This window comes from Oncorhynchus kisutch, linkage group LG4 (genome assembly GCF_002021735.2).
Source record: "Oncorhynchus kisutch isolate 150728-3 linkage group LG4, Okis_V2, whole genome shotgun sequence".
NCBI lineage: Eukaryota > Metazoa > Chordata > Actinopteri > Salmoniformes > Salmonidae > Oncorhynchus > Oncorhynchus kisutch.
The window spans coordinates 78,746,659-78,773,339 of NC_034177.2; the positions used below are offsets into that span (position 1 = coordinate 78,746,659).

The 26,681-nt window shown below is 44.1% G+C and overlaps 1 protein-coding gene across 2 annotated transcripts in view; it reads right to left on the reverse strand.

Moving 5' to 3' along the window:
- Nucleotides 1-26,304, reverse strand: part of LOC109888821 (sodium/calcium exchanger 1-like) — a 199,700-nt gene extending 173,396 nt beyond the window's left edge. For both annotated transcript variants that reach the window (XM_031823730.1, XM_031823729.1), the window contains exons 1-2: nt 25,786-26,304; nt 22,288-24,155 (exon numbers count right to left, since the gene is read on the reverse strand). In XM_031823730.1, coding sequence (XP_031679590.1) covers nt 22,288-24,119 — 1,832 coding nt within the window. In that variant the 5' untranslated portion in view covers nt 24,120-24,155; nt 25,786-26,304. The remainder of the gene's footprint in view (nt 1-22,287; nt 24,156-25,785) is intronic.
- Between the last annotated feature and the right edge of the window lie 377 nt (nt 26,305-26,681).

Genomic DNA, 26,681 nt, shown 5'->3' on the forward strand with positions numbered 1-26,681 from the left:
TGTTTTCGAAATGATAGTTTCCGGATTTGACCATATTAATGACCAAAGGCTCGTATTTCTGTGTTCTGTGTTTTTGCATTATTATTATTTAAACCAAATTGAACATGTTTCATTATTTATTTAAGACTAAATTGATTTTAGTTATGTATTAAGTTCAAATAAAAGTGTTCATTGTTCCTTCAGTATTGTTGTAATTGTCATTATTGCAAATATATATATAAAAATCGGGCGATTAATCTTTTTTTTGGTCCCCCGATAATTGGTATCGGCATTGAAAAATCATAATCGGCGACCTCTAGCTTTGACTATGTATAGACTCAGTAAGCATAGCTCTCAAGAGAAGACAGGGTATGTGCACACTGCCCACAAAATGAGGCGGAAGTTGACCTCCTGCCAACTGTATGACCATATTAGAGACGCATATTTCCCTCAGATTACACAGACTCTCAAAGAATTCGAAAACAAATCCAAATTTGATAAACTCCCATATCTTTTGGGTGATATACCACAGTGTGCCATCACAGCAGCAAGATTTGTGACCTGTTGCCACAAGAAAAGGGCAACCAGTGAAGAACAAACACCATTGTAAATACAACCCATATTTATGTTTATTTATTTTCCCTTTTGTACTTCAACTATTTAAACATCGTAACAACACTGTATATAGACAATGTGACATTTGAAACGTCTTAATTATTTTGGAACTTTGTGAGTGTAACGTTTACTGTTCATTTTTATTGTTTATTTCACTTTTGTTTCACTTGTTTTGTCAATGTAAACATGTTTTCCATTCCAATAAATCCCCTTAAATTGACATTGAATTGCGAGAGAGAAAGAGATCGAGAGAGAGAGAGAGAGAGAGAGAGAGAGGGAGAGAGAAAGAGAGAGAGAAAGAGAAAGAGAGAGAGAAAGCGAAAGAGAGGGAGAGAGAGCGAGAGAGAGAAAGAGAAAGGGAGAGAGAGAGAGCGAGAGAGAGAGAAAAATATAGAGAGAGAGAAAGACAGAGAGAGAGGGACAAAGAGAGAGAGAAAGAGAGAGCGAGCGAGAGAGAAATATATAGAGAGAAAGACAGAGACAGAGACAGAGAGAGAAAGAGAAAGAGAGAGAGAAAGAGAGAGAGAGAAAGACAGAGAAAGAGAGAGAGAAGCAGATAGATTGTGTGAAAGAGAGAGAAGCAGATAGATTGTGTGAAAGAGAGAGAAGCAGATAGATTGTATGAAAGAGAGAGAAGCAGATAGATTGTATGAAAGAGAGAGAGAAGCAGATAGATTGTATGAAAGAGAGAGAGAAGCAGATAGATTGTATGAAAGAGAGAGAGAGAAGCAGATAGATTGTATGAAAGAGAGAGAAAGAGAGAAGCAGATAGATTGTATGAAAGAGAGAGAAAGAGAGAAGCAGATAGATTGTATGAAAGAGAGCGAGAGAGAGAAGCAGAGAGATTGTATGAAAGAGAGAGAGAGAGAGAAGCAGAGAGATTGTATGAAAGAGAGAGAGCGAGAGAGAAGCAGAGAGATTGTATGAAAGAGAGAGAGAAGCAGATAGATTGTATGAAAGAGAGAGAGAGAGAAGCAGATAGATTGTATGAAAGAGAGAGAGAAGCAGATGGATTGTATGAAAGAGAGAGAGAAGCAGATAGATTGTATGAAAGAGAGAGAGAAGCAGATAGATTGTATGAAAGAGAGAGAAGCAGATAGATTGTATGAAAGAGAGAGAAGCAGATAGATTGTATGAAAGAGAGAGAGAAGCAGATAGATTGTATGAAAGAGAGAGAGAGAAGCAGATAGATTGTATGAAAGAGAGAGAAAGAGAGAAGCAGATAGATTGTATGAAAGAGAGAGAAAGAGAGAAGCAGATAGATTGTATGAAAGAGAGCGAGAGAGAGAAGCAGAGAGATTGTATGAAAGAGAGAGAGAGAGAGAAACAGAGAGATTGTATGAAAGAGAGAGAGCGAGAGAGAAGCAGAGAGATTGTATGAAAGAGAGAGAGAAGCAGATAGATTGTATGAAAGAGAGAGAGAGAGAAGCAGATAGATTGTATGAAAGAGAGAGAGAAGCAGATGGATTGTATGAAAGAGAGAGAGAAGCAGATAGATTGTATGAAAGAGAGAGAGAAGCAGATAGATTGTATGAAAGAGAGAGAGAAGCAGATAGATTGTATGAAAGAGAGAGAGAGAGAAGCAGATATATTGTATGAAAGAGAGAGAGAAGCAGATAGATTGTATGAAAGAGAGAGAGTAGCAGATAGATTGTATGAAAGAGAGAGAGAAGCAGATATATTATATGAAAGAGAGAGAGAAGCAGATAGATTGTATGAAAGAGAGAGAGAAGCAGATAGATTGTATGAAAGAGAGAGAGTAGCAGATAGATTGTATGAAAGAGAGAGAGAGAGAAGCAGATATATTGTATGAAAGAGAGAGAGAAGCAGATAGATTGTATGAAAGAGAGAGAGAAGCAGATATATTGTATGAAAGAGAGAGAGAAGCAGATATATTGTATGAAAGAGAGAGAGAAGCAGATATATTGTATGAAAGAGAGAGAGAAGCAGATATATTGTATGAAAGAGAGAGAGAAGCAGATAGATTGTATGAAAGAGAGAGAGAAGCAGATAGATTGTATGAAAGAGAGAGAGAAGCAGATAGATGTATGAAAGAGAGAGAGAAGCAGATAGATTGTATGAAAGAGAGAGAGAAGCAGATAGATTGTATGAAAGAGAGAGAGAAGCAGATAGATTGTATGAAAGAGAGAGAGAAGCAGATAGATTGTATGAAAGAGAGAGAGAAGCAGATAGATTGTATGAAAGAGAGAGAGAAGCAGATAGATTGTATGAAAGAGAGAGAGAAGCAGATAGATTGTATGAAAGAGAGAGATAAGCAGATAGATTGTATGAAAGAGAAATAACAAGCCTGCAGCACTTTTCTAACTTCTTCAACTTGGCACCATCTTGGGACGTCATGTGCTACATTGCAATGAGTTGAGCTGCTTTTCCAGGTTAGCCTACATGCAAGCAGAGCAGACAGGCAGGAACGTCCTCTGACTATCATTCACCCCCTTAAAGATGCTGTCAAGACTCCTGCTCTAAGTAAAAGGCCATAATGAATGACAACATTGATCCACTAAGTAACCACCAGCTCAAAATAGCAGTAGACAGACAGAAAGACAGACAGACGGACAGACAGACAGACAGACAGGCTTGCCATGTCAATCATACAGCAGTCTTCAAAGGGCTGTGTACTATGCCTCTGTACAGACACGGTTGGGCTAAATTCAAGTTCATCTCTATCTCTTCAGGTGACTCATTGGAAACATTGACAGTTGGAATTTCAACAGTCCCTGAATTGACTCGTACATTGATGTGTGTTCTTATTGAACGGACCTCATCCCTTGTTCCAGTCTAAGAGAGCTACTCTGTCTGTGTAAGTCTGGGTTTATGTATTGTAGATGTACTATAGATAAGAGCTGTGCTTGGAAAGACAAAAAGACCAGATCATGTTGATCAATGTTGGACAACCACAGCCAGGTGGGTTATGGGAGGATTATTTGTCCTAGTTGACCACCGGCCTGCAGGCGGTCCCTGCAGTGGACTGGGCACGGGGTGTAAGGTATCAAAGGAAAACAAACAGACACACACTCATGCACATATGCACACACATATGTATGTGCACACACACACACACACACACACACACACACACACACACACACACACACACACACACTGAAAGAGACAGAAAAACAGACAATCTCACTTACAGAAACACAATCTATGGTACACAGAGGATACACAGACTTAGGCACACACGCAAGCTAACAAGCGCTCACACACACACTCAACAAAGATCTCAAGGCTTGTGAACAGCTGGTGCTGAAACAAGAAACAAGGCAAGCGAGGTTTATTAACCCAGAGTCCTGCTGTCAGGACCTCCAGACCTCAGCCCCAACAGCTGACACATGCATGTACGCAAATCCATATATAGTGTGTGTGTATATGTTTTGGGAGTGTGTATGTGTTTTGAGTGTGTGTGTATGTGTATATGTTCTGAGAATGTGTATGTGTTTTGAGTGTGTGTGTGTGTGTGTGTGTGTGTGTGTGTGTGTGTGTGTGTGTGTGTGTGTGTGTGTGTGTGTGTGTGTATATGTTCTGAGAGTGTGTATGTGTTTTGAGTGTGTGTGTGTGTGTGTGTGTGTATATGTTTTGAGAGTGTGTGTGTGCGTGTGTGTGGGTGTGCGCGTGCGTGTGTGTGTGTGTGCGTGTCTGTATTTGTGTGCGTGTGTGCGTGTGTGTGTGTGTGTGTGCGTGCGTGCGTGCGCGTGTCTGTGTCGTGTCTGTGTGTGTGTGTGTGTGTGTGTGTGTGTGTGTGTGTGTGTGTGTGTGTGTGTGTGTGTGTGTGTGTGTGTGTGTGCGTGCGTGTGCGTGCGTGCGTGTGTGTGTGTGTGTGTGTGTGTGTGTGTGTGTGTGTGTGCGTGCGTGTGTGTGTGTGTGCGTGCGTGCGCGTGTCTGTGTCGTGTCTGTGTGTGTGTGTGTGTGTGTGTGTGTGTGTGTGTGTGTGTGTGTGTGTGTGTGTGTGTGTGTGTGTGTGTGTGCGTGCGTGCGTGTGTGTGCGTATCTGTGTGTGTAATGTATAGGGCCATATAAGAGGCATGGTATGAGGGATGAGTCCTGCTAAGTGCCTACTCCCAATAAGACTAGTTATTTATTTTAAAAAGCTTTGATAAATGCTCCATATTTCAGTGATCACCCTCAGGAGGCTCCCACGAACTGGCTATCCATCTGACGGGAGCCGGTGTAAGAGATACAAATTGTCATGGTGACAGGCCGAAGGAGAGGAAAGGGGAATATGGGATAGGCTTTTCCTCCATGGAAATGCTTCCTGCCAGCAATGACAAACGTACTCATTCATTTATTCACTAACTCTTGTACTCTCTCATTCTCTTGTTCTTTCATTGTGTCTTTCTCTCAGTTTCTCTCTCTCCTTTAGAGAGAGTGAGTCATCTGCAGGTGGGTGAATCACTATGGGGTGGTCCTCTTAAAATCAAATAAAAATCAGGTTAGGGTTTACAGAGAGGTAATTGATAATCAGGTGAGGGTTTACAGAGAGGTAATTGATAATCAGGTGAGGGTTTACAGAGAGGTAATTGATAATCAGGTGAGGGTTTACAGAGAGGTAATTGATAATCAGGTGAGCTGAACTAAGGGTTTACAGAGAGGTAATTGATAATCAGGTGAGGGTTTACAGAGAGGTAATTGATAATCAGGTGAGCTGAACTAAGGGTTTACAGAGAGGTAATTGATAATCAGGTGAGGGTTTACAGAGAGGTAATTGATAATCAGGTGAGCTGAACTAAGGGTTTACAGAGAGGTAATTGATAATCAGGTGAGCTGAACTAAGGGTTTACAGAGAGGTAATTGATAATCAGGTGAGCTGAACTAAGGGTTTACAGAGAGGTAATTGATAATCAGGTGAGGGTTTACAGAGAGGTAATTGATAATCAGGTGAGCTGAACTAAGGGTTTACAGAGAGGTAATTGATAATCAGGTGAGTTGAACTAAGGGTTTACAGAGAGGTAATTGATAATCAGGTGAGTTGAACTAAGGGATTACAGAGAGGTAATTGATAATCAGGTGAGCTGAACTAAGGGTTTACAGAGAGGTAATTGATAATCAGGTGATGGTTTACAGAGAGGTAATTGCTAATCAGGTGAGCTGAACTTTCACAGCTACAGTAAACACCTGAAAGTAGCCTAATTAGTTAACAAGCCCTTTGGTTTGGGAGTGAACATTCTCCATAGCTGAAGAGAGAGAAGACTGTAAGAGGCTCATATGGGATTCTAGGTCATCTCTGATGAATATCCAAGATGGCGTAGCAGTAAGTCGTCGTGTCGTGTCGTGTCCCTGTATATTTTGTTTATATTTTGTTTATTTTTCGTTTTTTTACATATTTTTCGTTTTTTACATAGCTATCCCTTTAAAAACATTTTGCTAAACCTAAGCTTCCAAATACGCTGGATCTTCACAACTAGCTATCTAGCTAAACTGCAACCCTGGATGATTACCCCTGGCTAGCGTTTCCACCCACTTAGCTTGAAGCTAGCCCGGCCTGCGCTACCACCGTAGCATACTCCTGAGCTACAATACCCGGGCCCACGACCGGTCTATCGATGTCACCGCATGAAGAGGAATAAACAGACTCACCCCATCGCGACGTCCCCCAAAGGCTAACTCTCTAGCCCTCGCTATCTCCCTGCTTGCTAATTCGGCCTGCTAACTGCTAGCTTGTCCAGCTCCGGTCCGCTAACTGCTACCTTGTCTAGCCCGGGCCTACAAACTGTTAGCTTGTTAGCACAGGCCTGCTAACCGCCTGAATCGCCGCGTCCCAAACGCCCACCGGACCCATATTTACTTTCTATCTCTTTTGACTTTTAATTTGTTTATACCTTCCGGAAACCTGCCTCACCCAATGTGATACAGAATCGCTATTATTTTTTATTTATTTTTAGAACACACTCAAGAACCTCCAGAAGCTAACCAGCTAACTAGCTACAAGCTATTTAGTCATTGTTCGTTTTTTTAACCTGGATAACACTCGCCAGTCCAGCTTCCCTTCCCCATCCACCGCTGCCCCCTGGACACTGATCTCTTGGCTACATAGCTGATGCACGCTGGACTGTCCATAAATCACGGTACTCCATTCTGCTTGTTTGTTTTATCTGTTGGCCCCGTTGCCTAGTCTACGCCATTTTACCTGCTGTTGTTGTGCTAGCTGATTAGCTGTTGTCTCACCTACTGTTTTAGCTAGCTTTCCCAATTCAACACCTGTGATTACTGTATGCCTCGCTGTATGTCTCTCTCAAATGTCAATATGCCTTGTATACTGTTGTTCAGGTTAGTTATCATTGTTTTAGTTCACAATGGAGCCCCTAGTTCCACTCTTCATACCCCTGATAACTCCTTTGTCCCACCTCCCACACATGCGGTGACCTCACCCATTACTACCAGCATGTCCAGAGATACAACCTCTCTCATCATCACCCAGTGCCTGGGCTTACCTCCGCTGTACCCGCACCCCACCATACCCCTGTCTGCGCATTATGCCCTGAATATATTCTACCATGCCCAGAAACCTGCTCCTCTTATTCTCTGTCCCCAACGCTCTAGGCGACCAGTTTTGATAGCCTTTAGCCGCACCCTCATACTACTCCTTCTCTGTTCCGCGGGTGATGTGGAGGTAAACCCAGGCCCTGCATGTCCCCAGGCACCCTCATTTGTTGACTTCTGTGTTCGAAAAAGCCTTGGTTTCATGCATGTCAACATCAGAAGCCTCCTCCCTAAGTTTGTCTTACTCACTGCTTTAGCACACTCTGCTAACCCTGATGTCCTTGCTGTGTCTGAATCCTGGCTCAGGAAGGCCACCAAAAATTCAGAGATTTCCATACCCAACTATAACATCTTCCGTCAAGATAGAACTGCCAAAGGGGGAGGAGTTGCAGTTTACTGCAGAGATGGCCTGCAAAGTAATGTCATACTTTCCAGGTCCATACCCAAACAGTTCGAACTACTAATTTTGAAAATTACTCTCTCCAGAAATAAGTCTCTCACGGTTGCCGCCTGCTACCGACCCCCCTCAGCTCCCAGCTGTGCCCTGGACACCATTTGTGAATTGATCGCCCCCCATCTAGCTTCAGAGTTTGTTCTGTTAGGTGACCTAAACTGGGATATGCTTAACACCCCGCCAGTCCTACAATCTAAGCTAGATGCCCTCAATCTCACACAAATCATCAAGGAACCCACCAGGTACAACCCTAACTCTGTAAACAAGGGCACCCTCATAGACGTCATCCTGACCAACTGGCCCTCCAAATACACCTCCGCTGTCTTCAACCAGGATCTCAGCGATCACTGCCTCATTGCCTGTATCCGCTACGGAGCCGCAGTCAAACGACCACCCCTCATCACTGTCAAACGCTCCCTAAAACACTTCTGTGAGCAGGCCTTTCTAATCGACCTGGCCCGGGTATCCTGGAAGGACATTGACCTCATCCCGTCAGTTGAGGATGCCTGGTCATTCTTTAAAAGTAACTTCCTCACCATTTTAGATAAGCATGCTCCGTTCAAAAAATGCAGAACTAAGAACAGATACAGCCCTTGGTTCACCCCAGACCTGACTGCCCTCGACCAGCACAAAAACATCCTGTGGCGGACTGCAATAGCATCGAATAGTCCCCGTGATATGCAACTGTTCAGGGAAGTCCGGAACCAATACACGCAGTCAGTCAGGAAAGCTAAGGCCAGCTTCTTCAGGCAGAAGTTTGCATCCTGTAGCTCCAACTCCAAAAAGTTCTGGGACACTGTGAAGTCCATGGAGAACAAGAGCACCTCCTCCCAGCTGCCCACTGCACTGAGGCTAGGTAACACGGTCACCACTGATAAATCCATGATTATCGAAAACTTCAATAAGCATTTCTCAACGGCTGGCCATGCCTTCCGCCTGGCTACTTCAACCTCGGCCAACAGCTCCGCCCCCCCCGCAGCTCCTCGCCCAAGCCTCTCCAGGTTCTCCTTTACCCAAATCCAGATAGCAGATGTTCTGAAAGAGCTGCAAAACCTGGACCCGTACAAATCAGCTGGGCTTGACAATCTGGACCCTCTATTTCTGAAACTATCTGCCACCATTGTCGCAACCCCTATTACCAGCCTGTTCAACCTCTCTTTCATCTCGTCTGAGATCCCCAAGGATTGGAAAGCTGCCGCAGTCATCCCCCTCTTCAAAGGGGGAGACACCCTGGACCCAAACTGTTACAGACCTATATCCATCCTGCCCTGCCTATCTAAGGTCTTCGAAAGCCAAGTCAACAAACAGGTCACTGACCATCTCGAATCCCACCGTACCTTCTCCGCTGTGCAATCTGGTTTCCGAGCCGGTCATGGGTGCACCTCAGCCACACTCAAGGTACTAAACGACATCATAACCGCCATCGATAAAAGACAGTACTGTGCAGCCGTCTTCATCGACCTCGCCAAGGCTTTCGACTCTGTCAATCACCATATTCTTATCGGCAGACTCAGTAGCCTCGGTTTTTCGGATGACTGCCTTGCCTGGTTCACCAATTACTTTGCAGACAGAGTTCAGTGTGTCAAATCGGAGGGCATGCTGTCCGGTCCTCTGGCAGTCTCTATGGGGGTGCCACAGGGTTCAATTCTCGGGCCGACTCTTTTCTCTGTGTATATCAATGATGTTGCTCTTGCTGCGGGCGATTCCCTGATCCACCTCTACGCAGACGACACCATTCTATATACTTTCGGCCCGTCTTTGGACACTGTGCTATCTAACCTCCAAACAAGCTTCAATGCCATACAACACTCCTTCCGTGGCCTCCAACTGCTCTTAAACGCTAGTAAAACCAAATGCATGCTTTTCAACCGGTCGCTGCCTGCACCTGCATGCCCGACTAGCATCACCACCCTGGATGGTTCCGACCTAGAATATGTGGACGTCTATAAGTACCTAGGTGTCTGGCTAGACTGCAAACTCTCCTTCCAGAATCATATCAAACATCTCCAATCGAAAATCAAATCAAGAGTCGGCTTTCTATTCCGCAACAAAGCCTCCTTCACTCAAGCCGCCAAGCTTACCCTAGTAAAACTGACTATCCTACCGATCCTCGACTTCGGCGATGTCATCTACAAAATGGCTTCCAACACTCTACTCAGCAAACTGGATGCAGTCTATCACAGTGCCATCCGTTTTGTCACTAAAGCACCTTATACTACCCACCACTGCGACTTGTATGCTCTAGTCGGCTGGCCCTCGCTACATATTCGTCGCCAGACCCACTGGCTCCAGGTCATCTACAAGTCTATGCTAGGTAAAGCTCCGCCTTATCTCAGCTCACTGGTCACGATGGCAACACCCATCCGTAGCACGCGCTCCAGCAGGTGTATCTCACTGATCATCCCTAAAGCCAACACCTCATTTGGCCGCCTTTCGTTCCAGTACTCTGCTGCCTGTGACTGGAACGAATTGCAAAAATCGCTGAAGTTGGAGACTTTCATCTCCCTCACCAACTTCAAACATCAGCTATCTGAGCAGCTAACCGATCGCTGCAGCTGTACATAGTCTATTGGTAAATAGCCCACCCTTTTCACCTACCTCATCCCCGTACTGTTTTTATTTATTTACTTTTCTGCTCTTCTGCACACCAATATCTCTACCTGTACATGACCATCTGATCTTTTATCACTCCAGTGTTAATCTGCAAAATTGTAATTATTTGCCTACCTCCTCATGCCTTTTGCACACATTGTATATAGACCCCCCCTTCGTTTTCTACTGTGTTATTGACTTGTTAATTGTTTACTCCATGTGTAACTCTTTGTTGTATGCTCACACTGCTATGCTTTATCTTGGCCAGGTCGCAGTTGCAAATGAGAACTTGTTCTCAACTAGCCTACCTGGTTAAATAAAGGTGAAATAAAATAAAAATAAAATTAAAAATGTATGACAGGATGGAAACAACACCATCTCTGATGTATGACAGGTTGAAAACAACACAATCTCTGATGTATGACAGGTTGAAAACAACACAATCTCTAATGTATGACAGGTTGAAAACAACACCATCTCTGATGTAAGACAGGCCTGAAAACAACATCATCTCTGATGTAAGACAGGCCTGAAAACAACACCATCTCTGATGTATGACAGGTTGAAAATGACACCATCTCTGATGAATGACAGGCCTGAAAACAACACCATCTCTAATGTATGACAGGTTGAAAACAACACAATCTCTGATGAATGACAGGCCTGAAAACAACACCATCTCTAATGTATGACAGGTTGAAAACAACACCATCTCTGATGTAAGACAGGCCTGAAAACAACATCATCTCTGATGTAAGACAGGCCTGAAAACAACACCATCTCTGATGTATGACAGGTTGAAAATGACACCATCTCTGATGAATGACAGGCCTGAAAACAACACAATCTCCGATGAATGACAGGCCTGAAAACAACACCATCTCTAATGTATGACAGGTTGAAAACAACACCATCTCTGATGCATGACCGGAATGAAAACAACACCACCTCTGATGTATGACCGGATTGAAAACAACACCATCTCTGATGTATGACCGGATTGAAAACAACACCACCTCTGATGTATGACCGGATTGAAAACAACACCATCTCTGATGTATGACCGGATTGAAAACACACCATCTCTGATGTATGACCGGATTGAAAACAACACCATCTCTGATGTATGACCGGATTGAAAACACACCATCTCTGATGTATGACCGGATTGAAAACACACCATCTCTGATGTATGACCGGATTGAAAACACACCATCTCTGATGTATGACCGGATTGAAAACACACCATCTCTGATGTATGACAGTATTGAAAACAACACCATCTCTGATGTATGACCGGATTGAAAACACACCATCTCTGATGTATGACAGTATTGAAAACACACCATCTCTGATGTATGACCGGATTGAAAACAACACCACCTCTGATGTATGACCGGATTGAAAACACACCATCTCTGATGTATGACCGGATTGAAAACACACCATCTCTGATGTATGACAGTATTGAAAACAACACCATCTCTGATGTATGACCGGATTGAAAACAACACCATCTCTGATGTATGACCGGATTGAAAACAACATCATCTCTGATGTATGTCCGGATTGAAAACACACCATCTCTGATGTATGACAGTTTATTTATTTTATTTATTTATTTTGCCTTTATTTAACCAGGCAAGTCAGTTAAGAACACATTCTTATTTTCAATGACGGCCTGGGAACAGTGGGTTAACTGCCTGTTCAGTGGCAGAACGACAGATTTGTTCCTTGTCAGCTCAAGGGTTTGAACTTGCAACCTTCCGGTTACTAGTCCAACGCTCTAACCACTAGGCTACGCTGCCGCACCAGAGTATTGAAAATGCCACCATCTTATTCCTGTTGGTGAAATCCTGTCATAGTATTCCCCATCAGGAAGCCAAACCCACTGGGCAAAACATTATTTAATTTAAACCAGAAACATCTATGTGATGACATAGTCATCAAGATAAGGGCATTTCATATTTCCTTCACCCAACTTTTTTATTGTATTTAAAAAATATTTAAAAAATTGCCCCTTTTTCTCCCCAATTTTGTGGTATCCAATTGGTAGTTACAGTCTTGTCTCATCGCAGGAACTCCCATAAGGACTGGGGAGAGGCGTGCATCCTTAAAACGCAGCCCAGTCGCACTGCTTCTTGACACAATGCCCACTTAACCCGGAAGCGCTTCCGGGTCCAAAACAACTAGCATGCACTGCGCCCAGCCCGCCACAGGAGTCACTAGTGAGCGATGGGACAAGAACATCCCTGTCGGCCAAACCCTCTCCTAACCTGGACGACGCTGGGCCCTTTTTTCATCGCCCCATGGGCCTGGACTCAAACCAGGATCTCTAGTGGCACAGCTAGCACTGTGATGCAGTGCCTTAGACAACTGCGCCACTCCAGAGGCCACTTTCACCCAACTTTTAACCTAAATACATGCCCACTAGGTACAGACGTCAATATAACGTCTATTCCACGTTGGTTCATTGTAATTTCATTAAATTACGTGGAAACAACGTTGATTCAACCAGTGTGTGTCCAGCAGGTGGTGACATTTTTTTTCTTCATTTAAAGTTGAATTCACATTAGTTGACAACTCAACCAAACGTAAATCAAAACTAGATGTTGAACTGACGTCTTTGCCCAGTGAGACGTAATACCTATTGGGCTATCCATATTCCTAATCGGGCTAACCAGGGACCAGGACCAAATGCCTTAGGAAGGCATTGACATGAAGCAAGTGTATAATTGACCTGTTGCGTGATATCAGCAGCACACTCACAGTGCTGGAGCGGTCAAATGTGTTATCTGTTACACTGTGGAGCTACTGAGGTAAATATTACAGAGCAGGGGTTACTGGGTAACGTTAGGGACAGGTTCAGTATGGCTGGGGTAATACATTCCTACCCCCTATCATTATTCATCCCTGTAATGCCCCGTCGGGCTGTAACGCCCCATCGGGCACGACCGCATATGAAAAGGCCCTCCGTGTGTTTCGGTGAGATAAAAGAGGACTGGTAGAAAAGATCCGAGAGGGCCTGCGTGTTATTCCCATGATGCCTTGCAATCCAGGTGGCTGTTTCTGGAGATGAGAGTGGACCAGACACGGATGGTCTGAGATTAAGGTGTCACGGAGCTGAGCCACAGGACACTGAGCAGAGGCACGTAGAGGAGATATCAACGGTGGATGTATCAGAGGGACTCCAGAGAATATCAGGTAGAGATATCAACTGTGGATGTATCAGAGGAACTCCAGGGAACATCAGGTAGAGATATCAACGGTGGATGTATCAGAGGAACTCCAGAGAATATCAGGTAGAGATATCAACGGTGGATGTATCAGAGGAACTTCAGAGGATATCAGGTAGAGATATCAACGGTGGATGTACCAGAGGAACACCAGAGAATATCAGGTAGAGATATCAACGGTGGATGTATCAGAGGAACTCCAGGGAATATCAGGTAGAAATATCAACGGTGGATGTATCAGAGGAACTCCAGAGAATATCAGGTAGAGATATCAACGGTGGATGTATCAGAGGAACTCCAGAGAATATCAGGTAGAGATATCAACGGTGGATGTATCAGAGGAACTCCAGAGAATATCAGGTAGAGATATCAACGGTGGATGTATCAGAGGAACTCCAGAGAATATCAGGTAGAGATATCAACGGTGGATGTATCAGAGGAACTTCAGAGGATATCAGGTAGAGATATCAACGGTGGATGTACCAGAGGAACACCAGAGAATATCAGGTAGAGATATCAACGGTGGATGTATCAGAGGAACTCCAGGGAATATCAGGTAGAAATATCAACGGTGGATGTATCAGAGGAACTCCAGAGAATATCAGGTAGAGATATCAACGGTGGATGTATCAGAGGAACTCCAGAGAATATCAGGTAGAGATATCAACGGTGGATGTATCAGAGGAACTCCAGAGAATATCAGGTAGAGATATCAACGGTGGATGTATCAGAGGAACTCCAGAGAATATCAGGTAGAGATATCAACGGTGGATGTATCAGAGGAACTCCAGAGAATATCAGGTAGAGATATCAACGGTGGATGTATCAGAGGAACTCCAGGGAATATCAGGTAGAGATATCAACGGTGGATGTATAAGAGGAACTCCAGGGAATATCAGGTAGAGATATCAAGTAGAGATATACCTTAAGCCTACAATGAGGCTCCAGGTTTCAGACAATCCAGCGGGTGTGTGAACACACTTATATTGTAGTTGCACATTCTAACTCACATGCCAGGCTCACATAGATGATAGGAGACATACTGACAACAAGAAGTAAGAGACTATCCATAGAGATGAAGGGAGTGATAACGAGGGAGCGATAGAGAGAGATGGAAGGAGCGAGAGAGAGAAAACAGCAGAATCCTCCTTTGGCATCTAAAACAACTCCTAAATCTAAATCTTCCTTTGGCATCACACAAAGGACGTCTCAAAGCCTTTTTTGGAACGTTCCTCTTCCAAATGTATTCCAGATATGCAGTGTATGTAAACAGAGAGGAGCTCATTCTTGCCGGGCGGCGGTCGGCAGGGTGAGGAAGAGAAGCCATGTTCTGATTTTGGAGCTGTGCCATAATGCTGCATCTGTGCTAAGCCCCTGCCCAACATTCTGGATTTAAGAGGAGGACTTTTTAGGTCTCTCTCCCTCCCACTCTCTCTCCCACTCTCTCTGTGTCTGAGAAGGTTGAAAATGCAGTCACATAAAAGGCCCATCTAAGCATGAAATGGTTTCACTTTACTACAGACGAAACACTTGACCACATACTGCAAATGCAGTCACTGTGGTTACCCTCAGCACTCCACTAATAGAATAATGAGCTAAGCTGTGGGCTTGTTTTGCATCGGTGGCAGGTGTCTTTACTGGCTGAAGTGAATTCATTCAGTACCAGTTAAAAGTTTGGACACACCTACTCATTCAAGGGTTTTTCTTTATTTGTACTATTTTCTACATTGTAGAATAATAGTGAAGACATCAAAACTATGAAATAACACATATGGAAAGCATTCCAGGTTACTATCTCATAAAGCTGGTTGAGAGAATGCCAAGCGTGTGCAAATCTGTCAAGGCAAAGGGTGGATACTTTGAAGAATCTCAAATAGATTTGTTTAACACTTTTTTGGCTACTACATGATTCCATATGTGTTATTTCATAGTTTGATGTCTTCACTATTATGCTACAATGAATGAGTAGCTGTGTCCAAACTTTTGACTTGGACTGTACATCAAACAAAGACACACACAAACACACCGTACGCTACAAACAAACGTGATAATGTGCTCTCATAAACAGACAAACATTACTTGTACACACATGCACAGTCTCACACACAAACAGTCGCACAGACGCACACACACCCACACACACACAAACATTTGCACACTCTACAGCACTCTATTCCCATTGACTAATGTGGATAAATGGCCTTCTATAGAACCATGGCACTGTCTTCCCAAGAATTAATATAAAAATAAGTGCATTAGAAGGCTCATAACCATTTATAAAACCCACTTAACTGTGAGGGTGGTGAAATGAAGTAACATTTTTATCAAAGATTATCTGTGTCCCCCTCCCTTTCAAAACCCTTCAATCCAGGGCATTTATTCACAAAGAGTCTCAAAGTAGGAGAGCTGATATAGGATCTGTTTAGCCTTTTAGAATAAGATGACATAAACAGGGGGGGGGGATCTGATCCTAGATCAGCACTCCTAGTCTGAGATATTTTGTGACGGTCCATAATCTCTGGAAATAGTACAGTAGCAGAGGAGAAGTCTGGTCTCCATCTACATACAATATGAATGTACTAGACATCCTCATCACACTGTCTCCACGAGGTGAGTTCTACAGTAGGGGAGTGTTCTAGGTGTGTGCTGAATATTAGAGGAATCACTCCAAACTATTTTCTCTCTTTCTCAGGAAGTCATGACTTATCCCATCCCAACTCACTGTAAAAAGTGTCACTTCTGAGCCACCTTAGTGGAGATAAGTGCCCAGGAGGGGAGAGAGAGAGCAGTGGAGTCAGGATGGAGACCCTGAGCCTGTCATTTTAATCCAGGCAGAAAAAAAGTTGGTAAAAGCAGGATAAAATCCAGGAACACTTAAAAGTTCCACTTTGAAATAAGAGGCCACTTACTGACCATTCAGGGATAATGGTTACATGACAGTTCAGGGATAATGGTTACATGACAGTTCAGGGATAATGGTTACATGACAGTTCAGGGATAATGGTTACATGACAGTTCAGGGATAATGGTTACATTAGCCTAGTGGTTAGAGTGTTGGACTAGTAACCGAAAGGTTGCAAGTTCAAATCCCTGAGCTGACAAGGTATGAATCTGTTGTTCTGCCCCTGAACAGGCAGTTTAACCCACTGTTCCTAGGCCATCATTGAAAATAAGAATTTGTTCTTAACTGACTTGTCTAGTTAAATAAAGATAAAATAAACATGACAGTTCAGGGATAATGGTTACATGACAGTTCAGGGATAATGGTTACATGACAGTTCAGGGATAATGGTTACATGACAAGTGGATTTAAGTTTGGAAGTTAAGTACTTAAATGAAAAACTTTGACTTTGTAAAAGTGTGTGTGTGTGTGTGTGTGTGTGTGTGTGTGTGTGAGCCTGTGTGTGAGCCTGTGTGTGTCCGTGTATGAGTGCATTATGATGTTATGTTAAGTGCTCACATATTCCAATGTGTTGACGTTTGAGTGGTAGTTGATCGTAACATGACATGTGTGTAGCCGTTGCATCAACCATGTCATTAGAGTGACATTAGAGTGACTGTGCTGTGTCAGCAGTCTAAGATGGGAGCAGTGGAAAAGGTGCAGCAGGTCTCAGAAGACTCCAAGTTATTCTAATCTGTCCACTGGCAGCTCAGTGAAAATACACCAAACAGCCACTAATCCTCTACAAAGACCTGCCTGATATCCATGCCAATGCTTTGTTCCAGCTTTCAGCCTCTAGTCTAGTCTACTTACTAACTCAGTCTATTTCTCTTTCACTCTCTTTATCTGTCTCTCTCTATGTCTCTGTCTATCTCCCCTTTATCTGTCTCTCTCTCTGTCTCTGTCTATCTCCCCTTTATCTGTCTCTCTCTATGTCTCTGTCTATCTCCCCTTTATCTGTCTCTCTCTATGTCTCTGTCTATCTCCCCTTTATCTCTCTCTCTGTCTCTGTCTATCTCCCCTTTATCTGTCTCTCTCTATGTCTCTGTCTATCTCCCCTTTATCTGTCTCTCTCTCTGTCTCTGTCTATCTCCCCTTTATCTGTCTCTCTCTCTGTCTCTGTCTATCTCCCCTTTATCTGTCTCTCTCTATGTCTCTGTCTAGCTCCCCTTTATCTCTCTCTCTCTATGTCTCTGTCTATCTCCCATTTATCTGTCTCTCTCTCTATGTCTCTGTCTATCTCCCCTTTATCTCTCTCTCTCTATGTCTCTGTCTATCTCCCCTTTATCTCTCTCTCTATGTCTCTGTCTATCTCCCCTTTATCTGTCTCTATGTCTCTGTCTATCTCCCCTTTATCTGTCTCTCTCTATGTCTCTGTCTATCTCCCCTTTATCTCTCTCTCTCTATGTCTCTGTCTATCTCCCCTTTATCTGTCTCTCTCTATGTCTCTGTCTATCTCCCCTTTATCTGTCTCTCTCTATGTCTCTGTCTATCTCCCCTCTATCTCCCCCTCTCCCTTTTTCTCAGATTCTATCTCATTTCTCCTCCTTCTCCACGTTCTCTCTCTCTCCCTCTCTCTCTCTCTCTCTCTCTCTCTGTCAAACGACTGACCCTCTTAATCTTCTCTCTTCTACTGACCTGGCTGTGCTGCCTCACTGCACCACCAAAAAACCAGGACAAAATGACAAAGCAAAAAACCACATCTCTGTCCTCCAAGTTCACTCAGTATGGAAGGAAACATGGTGGAGGTTGAGAAAGTTTGACAAAGTTTGGTAATGAATGGTGTGGCTTTTGAACAAGTTGAGGAGACTAAATTACTTGGTGTTACCTTAGATTGTAAACTGTCATGGTCAAAACATATAGATTCAATGGTTGTAAAGATGGAGTGAGGTCGAGTCGTAATAAAGAGATGCTCTGCTTTTTTGACACCACACTCCACAAAGCAAGTCCTGCAGGCTCTAGTTTGATCTTATCTTGATTATTTTCCAGTCATATGGTCCAGTGCTGCAAAGAAGGACCTAGTTAAGCTGCAGCTGCCCCAGCACAGAGCAGCACATCTTACAGTGAGACGCCACTGTAATCAGAGGGCTAATATCAATACAATGCATACCAGTCTCTCTTGGCTAAGAGTTGAGGAGAGACTGACTGCATCACTTCTTGTTTTTATAAGAAACATTAATGTGTTGGAAATTCCAAATTGTTTGCATAGTCAACTTACATACACAGCACTGACCCACACATTTACCCCACCATGCATGCGACCAGGGGTCTTTTCACAGTCCCCAGGTCCAGAACAAGTCATGATTGCATGGAACTCCCTTCCATCTCATATTGCGCAAGTGAACAGCAAACCTGGTTTAAAAAAACAGATAAAACAACACCTCACGGCACAACGCCTCTTTAGATTCATATAAATTGTAAAGTATTTTGTCATGTATTTTTCGTTATGTGTCGGACCCCAGTAAGACTAGCTGTCGTCGTGGCCGTTGGCTAATGTGGACCTTAATAAAATAAAACATCTAGCAGGGTGACAGCAGCAATGTTGCATGTAAACAGCCCAGGGTGACCACAAAGCCATGACGTCAGTCCCATGAATACACACATACTGTACAATCACACTCCTAGAGGTATAATGTACACAATTAGAGGTATAATGTACACAATTAGAGGTCAAATGTACACAATTAGATGAATAATGTACACAATTAGAGGTACAATGTACACAATTAGAGGTACAATGTACACAATTAGAGGTATAATGTACACAATTAGAGGTACAATGTACACAATTAGAGGTATAATGTACACAGGATTTGAACACACAGAAAGCCAGAAAGATTAATAACACATACTTTAATTGTATTTATATACTCACACTCACACACACACACACACACACACACACACACACACACACACACACACACACACACACACACACACACATACAGTCTTGTACAACTAACCTTGTGAAGACACACAATTCAGTCCCATTCAAAATCCTATTTTCCCTAAGCCTAAGCCTAACCCCAACCCTAATCCAAATCCAAAACCTAAACCTAACCTTAACCCGACACCTAAACCTAACCCTAGCTGCTAACCATAAACCTTAAACTAACCCTAAACCTAAGTCTAACCTTAACCCTAAACCCCCTAGAAATAGTATTTGACCTTGTGGGGACCAACAAAATGTCCCCAGTAGGTCAAAAAAATTTTGTTTACTATTACAGGTATAATTAAACACGTCCACACACACACACACACACACACACACACACACACACACACACACACACACACACACACACACACACACACACACACACACACACACACACACACACACACACACACACACACACACACACACACACACAGATCTAAGATCAACTCTCTTGTATCATCCACACACAGTCACACCTTTCAGTTATAAGAGGATTGAGGATTTAGTTCCATAGAATAATCCATAAAATCATCAATCTAATAGACCCATACTGGCCAGGCCATCTGTGAACCCAACCACAGAACAGCACTGGTGACTGGGTGTCACCACTGCCACCGGCATAACCCTAAAACAGACCCAAATGGCTCTCTGTTGATTAGCCATGCTAATTAACTGAATATGTTTCCCATACAACAGGCCTGTCAGAGGGGAGAGGAGAGGCTGCAACACGAACCGAAAAACCACACAAAAGCCTTATTACTGACTAAATACTCAACTTTAGGGGGACGGCGCCTCTGACATGACAAGCACTCACACAGGAGAGATGGAGGGAAGAAGTGGAACAGCACGGTGTGGAGACTAGGGCAGTTTGCGCTAACTGAAATATCTCACATCATTTTCCCAACCTGCCACTCACCAGTCATTTGCCCAACCTGCCACCCTCCAGTCATTTGCCCAACCTGCCACCCTCCAGTCATTTGCCCAACCTGCCACTAACCAGTCATTTGCCCAACCTGCCACCCTCCAGTCATTTGCCCAACCTGCCACTCACCAGTCATTTGCCCAACCTGCCACTCTCCAGTCATTTGCCCAACCTGCCACCCTCCAGTCATTTGCCCAACCTGCCACCCTCCAGTCATTTGCCCAACCAATCTATCCTCTGGTCAAACAAACTGCAATCACAGCCATTGCTCCACCAACCCATCTCTTCAAGCAGTCTACTCAGGCCCTCATGTCCAATTCTGGAGACAAATTACGCTTCGCTTTCTGATGGGAAGCCCAAGTGAAAGAGGAGAGAGCTGAAACTTCTCTAATGGTTTGACTGTGACACAAAGGGTGGAGGGAGCTTGCAGCTGAGTCAGAGAAGAGGCTGCCACCTGGCCCCCAGCCCTCAGTCCACGGGCCCCCAGCCCATGGGCGCTTCACTTCAGATCGTCTGCATCCTAATTCATTTTTCTACAGTTACAGTGTCCTCTCCCCTTTCTGGATGTGTTCAAGGGCTTGTTGGGAGGTGTTTAACACATTTCCAGTTCTCTGGTAGGAGGTTTAGCTTTCTTGTCGTCTGAAGATGAAACTGTGATATGGACTCTTGCCTCCCTCAGAGCCTTGCCCACTTTGGAGCCTTTGCTCCAAACATCGCTAGAATAAAATATACTGTGGCAAGATATTGAATAAAAAGTTCAAATGTAGATACAGGTATAATTTTTGTGGAAATGAAACAAACTATGTGATATCATATTGCCATATTAAAACCCAATTACACAATTAGAGCAGTCAGCTAACAGCAATCCATTCCAAAAAGTTCAAAAAATTAAAACTGATGTTCTACAGTGTATTCCTCCCAGAGCTGCTGCTGGTCTAGACTGTAAGCTACTGGTTCCTGTACTGTAGAATACCTTACCTCTGACGCTCCATCATTTCATTTAGACAAGTGTTCTTAAAATCCACTGAGCAGCACTGTGAGAGCTACGCTATGGAAACTGTGCAATGGGCCTCGGAAAGTTGAACCTAAACATCTGCTTTGAATCTGTTTAGAAACAAGCCCTTTTCATTCATCTGTCTCACTTGTCCCCTGCATGTCACTTAGGGTGAGTATGGGGAGAGAGGGAGAGAAAGAGGGGAATAGAGAGTCAGAGACAAGCTGCTCTTGTCCTTTTATAAAGGAATTATCTAGCCCAAACCTTAAAACATATGAGACACTCTTTTCAGAACTGTGAATACAGGCATAGAGCCTAACCTGATCATTCAACCCTGAATGCCAAGTCTCTGACATTTCTACGAACCCTCTCTAATATTAAATGAGATACAGTATACCTGTAGTGGCATATCTGTAAGACATGCCAGATCCAATCCACACAGTTATCTGAGATGCAGTACAGAAACCACATTAGTGGCAAAACAGAAACAAAATAACAACCGAAATTAATTCACGATACATCAACAATGGTCAAAGCTTATAGAGTTCAGGCTGGTCATGCCCCTGAAATTAACGAGGAGCAATCCAACATGGATAAACCTGAGAGCGATTGAAACACAGATGCTGAGAACTCAGCAGAAGTCACACATTCGATAAATAAATCAATAAGTAAATGAGTGAATGAATAAAGGAATGAATGAATGAAAGAAGAAGCAGAGAGGAGAGTGGAAACAAAGGGAGTTGATGACGTCTCCTCATGGCACACAAGCAGTCCGCTGCACCACGACCACGACCACGACATGACACAAACACACTCAGCATCCATCCTCATCATCATCAACACATGCATTCACAAACAAAACCCAGCATCAGCATAGACTACACATGCATAACTAGAGAGACTGACAATAAACTGCATTGGTGGCTTCAGATTTATACATTACACAACATATTTCAATAGCCTACTCACTTTTTGAGAAATTTGTCTGAAAATATTCATTCAAATGTAAAATGTTCATGGCCAAAAAAGCATAATAGCACACTAATAAGCAGTGTAATGTCAGCCCCCACATATAAAATGAATAAATATTTTTAAATAACTTAAGAACTTACAAGATTTCATCGTTCTGGAACTCCAGGACCCCGTGGGTATCTTCGAAATCCTCTCCTCCTCCACGTGCCGTGCCCTCCACAGTCTTGTAGGGCACCATGACGACCCCACGTGCCCCTGACGTACGCAGCACCTTCACCTCCATGGTACCCACGCTCTCACTCACGTGTGCAACCGGCTCCTCGAACGTGAAGATGCCGGCGTGGTCGTCGTCAAAAATGGTCACGGTTGCCGTGGCAGGCAGGCCGAGACAGGCCACCGCTTCCACGTGATTGGTCTCTGGGTTCTCTACCTCCTCTCCCTCTGCCAGCAGCACTTTGACGTTGCTCAGGTGGATCAGGAAGTTCTCATCCTCCTCAAAGATGTCATCATCAATGATGCCCACACGGATCTCCTTCTGGGTCTCGCCGGGCTTGAACACCACCACCCCCTCGGTGAACTCGTAGTCCGAGCCCGCGTTGGCTGATCCATCTTCCGTACGGAACTCCACCGACACTGTCTTGGTCAGGTCACCGCCTCGCCGTAGCACGTTAACTGCCACTGTGCCGCAGTTCTCCAGGCACTGATAGGAGCCGGGGTCAAAGTATATCTTGGAAATGGGGTCGTTATCGGCCACATCAGAGCGAACCTCGTGCAAGCTGACGGCCTTGCGGGCCTGGTCGGCCGCATGCTTCTTCAGGATGTTTCCAGCACCGGTCATGAGCCTGGTGGCCTGGCAGCGGTAGAAGGCCCTGCTCTTCTGCTGTGAACTCAACACCTGGTAGTTGGCCAGTTCAATCAGCTGCTCCATCTCCTTGTCTGGGTGCTTCTGCTTCAGCTCCTTGAGGATCTTGGCCATGTCGCGCCGGGTCTCCTCCTCATCGAGGTCCTTCATGTTCAGCTCCAGCCCCAGAGGCCCGTCCAGGAAGTCCACCGCATGAGAGTTGAGCATCTTTCCGTCCATCTCAATGTCGACTTTGGACGGGAGCGGGCGGTCACCCTCGGTTTCAATGATCATGCCCCGCTGCTTGCCGGTACGGTAGCGCTTGTAGACGTACTTGTAGAAGAGGAGGCGTCGGTCAGCGACCCAGGCGAACAACACGCAGATGGGAAAGAAGAAGAGGGTGAGCAGGCCCTCCCATACCTGCACTATGCCGGGGGAGATGACAGCCAGGATCAGGTAGAGCCAGATATAGGCGAAGATGCTCCAGGTGGCTGTCACGAAGAAGACGCGCAGGTGCTTGACCTTACGGACCTCCCCGTCGGGCACCACGTACACACAGATGCCAATGATGACAAACATGTTGAAGGCGGCGCTGCCCACGATGGTGCTTGGACCCAAGGCTCCTGCATCAAAACCGTGGCCGCAAACCTCAATGACGGACAGTAGGATCTCAGGGGCACTTGAACCCAGGGCCATGAGCGTGAGGTTGGACACTGTCTCATTCCAGATCCGCACGGTGGTGGTGGTGGTCTCTCCGTTGGGTCTCTTAATAGTGATCTCTTTCTCCTGAGAGGTGATGACCTCGATGGACGCCATGAAACGGTCAGCGATGATGGACACTCCAAGGAACATGTACACCAGGGCCACGAAATAGACTGTTGCCCGTGCCACTTTGTCCCCAAACGAGGGATTCTGAGGTTCCCAGATAGGCAGAATCACCCCTTTTTCGCATGCTGTGCCTGCTGTGGTGCACACAGTAACATTGCCGCTGGCAGTTGGAGACACAAACTGATCCAAGTCCACGTCCGAGGACATAGCCGTCACATGTTGGAATTTGAGAAACATGATTGCTACGACAACCACAAGCCGAAGGCCAAGGGAGAGCATGGGGGAGAGCTGAAAGTGTCCCATGATTCTGGAGTGGTGAGCTTTCTCTGCTTCCTAAACCTGCAAGGGGGGGGGGGGGTGATTACAGGGTTGGAATTACTGGAAATGTAACACAACTTGTTTCACAAAGTTTCAATAAATTGTTTTAATTAAATAAACATTTCATATCAATTATTCCCCTGGTGAGTGGCTGCAATGCCTATAATAGTTCCATAGGGTTTGGCACTTGATTGGATGGAAAGGAGGTAGCAGAAGATACATTTTAACTGATTGTCTGCAGGGATAATAACTTTTCACATATTTCATATGCTTGGTAGTTGGTACTGTGGTGAACATTACGCAGATATGTCACGTGCATAGCATTTTATGAACAATTAGCATCCAGAATATTTTACAAGGCTCTATAATCACCAACAATAGGTGACAATATCAAGTTATTCATTCTCCTAAGAGCAGGAGATAAAGCATGTATACGTTTAAGACTAGTAAAGAGTAGGGACGGTTCCCCGACCTTTTAAATAAGAGGGGAAGAGAGGAGACCTCGAGCGTGTATAGCCTGCTATGCGCCGAGATACCGCGGGTACAGAAAGCATCCAGTGAAGCGGGAGGGAAGCGACACTAACCGTGCTGGACTACTCACCTTCAATGTAGTCAGAAAGGAAGCAGACGCGCAAACATCTAGGAAAGATTATATTGGACTAATTGACCATAGCACTTAAATGTATACCATATTTTCCCAGGGAAAATTGTGGTGAATTATAGTGGAATTATAGCGATTAATTGTTTAATATCAGTTTATAATAAAATGAACTTGAATAAGAAATCAATAAGACAGCAGGCTACTTGTGTTAACTAATAATGTAGGTCTGGTATATCAGTCTAGTAAACTATGCTAAGTATAGAAAGAAATGATGGAGGTATGGTCACGGCAGTAGCCTATACAATATATTGGTGCCGCCTTTAGAGCATCCTTACCAGTTTGGAAGCATACAATTCTAGCCAGATTTACTATAGGAAGGTTACTTGTATGGACTGTTGTGTGATTTCTATTGTTTTCGACGGTATCATCAGTTGATGTATTAATGACTAGGTTTACAGAACATGCTCATTCAATATAAACCTCCTATTCCCTAATCCATAGTTGGAATCCGCATATTGGAAATCCAATGCGACGGCACAACCTGCACAAATAACCCGCATAGGGCTACGTGAATGCATTTGGCGCAATGAATAACTCAGGAGTAGAGCAAATATACCGCGTGTAGGATAGCCTAAGCATGCTATTACCGACATGGATCAATTTATGCGGGTTTAGGCACGTTGTACACAACTTACAAGTGCATATTTGGAAACATGGGCAAACGACCAGGTCTTGCTGTAGCAGGAAGGCAAGCAAGGAAGCGCAAGAATGAAACCCAATTCCTACATATTGAGACATTCTCAAAAGCTAAAATAGACTCAATATAAATCTCCAAGGCTTTACCATTTAATCTCAGACAGAATGGTCGACTAATCCCAGTAGATCCGTATAACATATAATAACCTGTACAGAATTTAGGATAGCTAAAACATGCGGCCACACTGTATCTCACAGCTCTATCGAGTGGACTAAACTTGCTGTAACTAGATTGTGCCAGAGAAATACACAATTTGTTATATGTTAATGATAACAATATAAGCAGAATCATACCTTTCACAATATATAACGGTAAGATCCACAGGCAGAAGTCAGCAATAGTAGTTGTAGTAGCCTAGACGTGAAAATGCCAATAAGGAGCCGCTAGAGCCGTCAGTAGCCTGGTATTACAGCTCACATTCGTGCTGGGTTTTATACGAAATCAAGGCGAGATACCCCGGTGAAGAAAAAACGAGTTAAAGATTCCCATGCACTCGCAGTTTTCCACGACCTGTATGAGATGAACAGATAACTGATGTTTTATCAGCAAATCTGCATATCGGAGAACTAAAAGGTGCGCTGAGAGTTCTTCCTGATTATTTCCCCCCCCCTCTCTCTCTCTCTCGCTTTCACTCGCCTTCTCTCACTCAACCTCTTTCCTATCCTATTCGATGTGTGGACAGCCACAGAGCTCCATGCACAGAGACCGAGTCCAAAGTGCGTTTAGAACGCGGGCTGCTTCTGTAGAGACGGACAAACTCCCGGAATACACTTTTTCCCAAAGCTCTACCGCTCGGGGATTATTCTATCCACATCGATTTCAGAAAGAGCAAAGGGAAACGACTCTAAAAATGCGACCCGCTGCCAACCCGCCTATCAACACCAAGACCCTCCCATTGCTCCACTTTAAATACTTGGGGTAACGTTATATACATTGTAATTAGGCCTACATTTCAATAAACTTGGTAATTGCAGTACAATGTACTACATCATGCTACGTATGATTTCCCTTATTTTTGGAATAATGAGGGTTGCTTTGAGATGGGGTCAGTCTTGTCATGGTCGGTTCTTTTTTTCCTTAAGTAACCTTCTGTCTTATGTAACCATACCAAACGTAACATATCATACTAATTTGATTGTCCCAGATTTACATTTACTATGTTGGCGTCTCTAGTTTATGAGACCAGGCT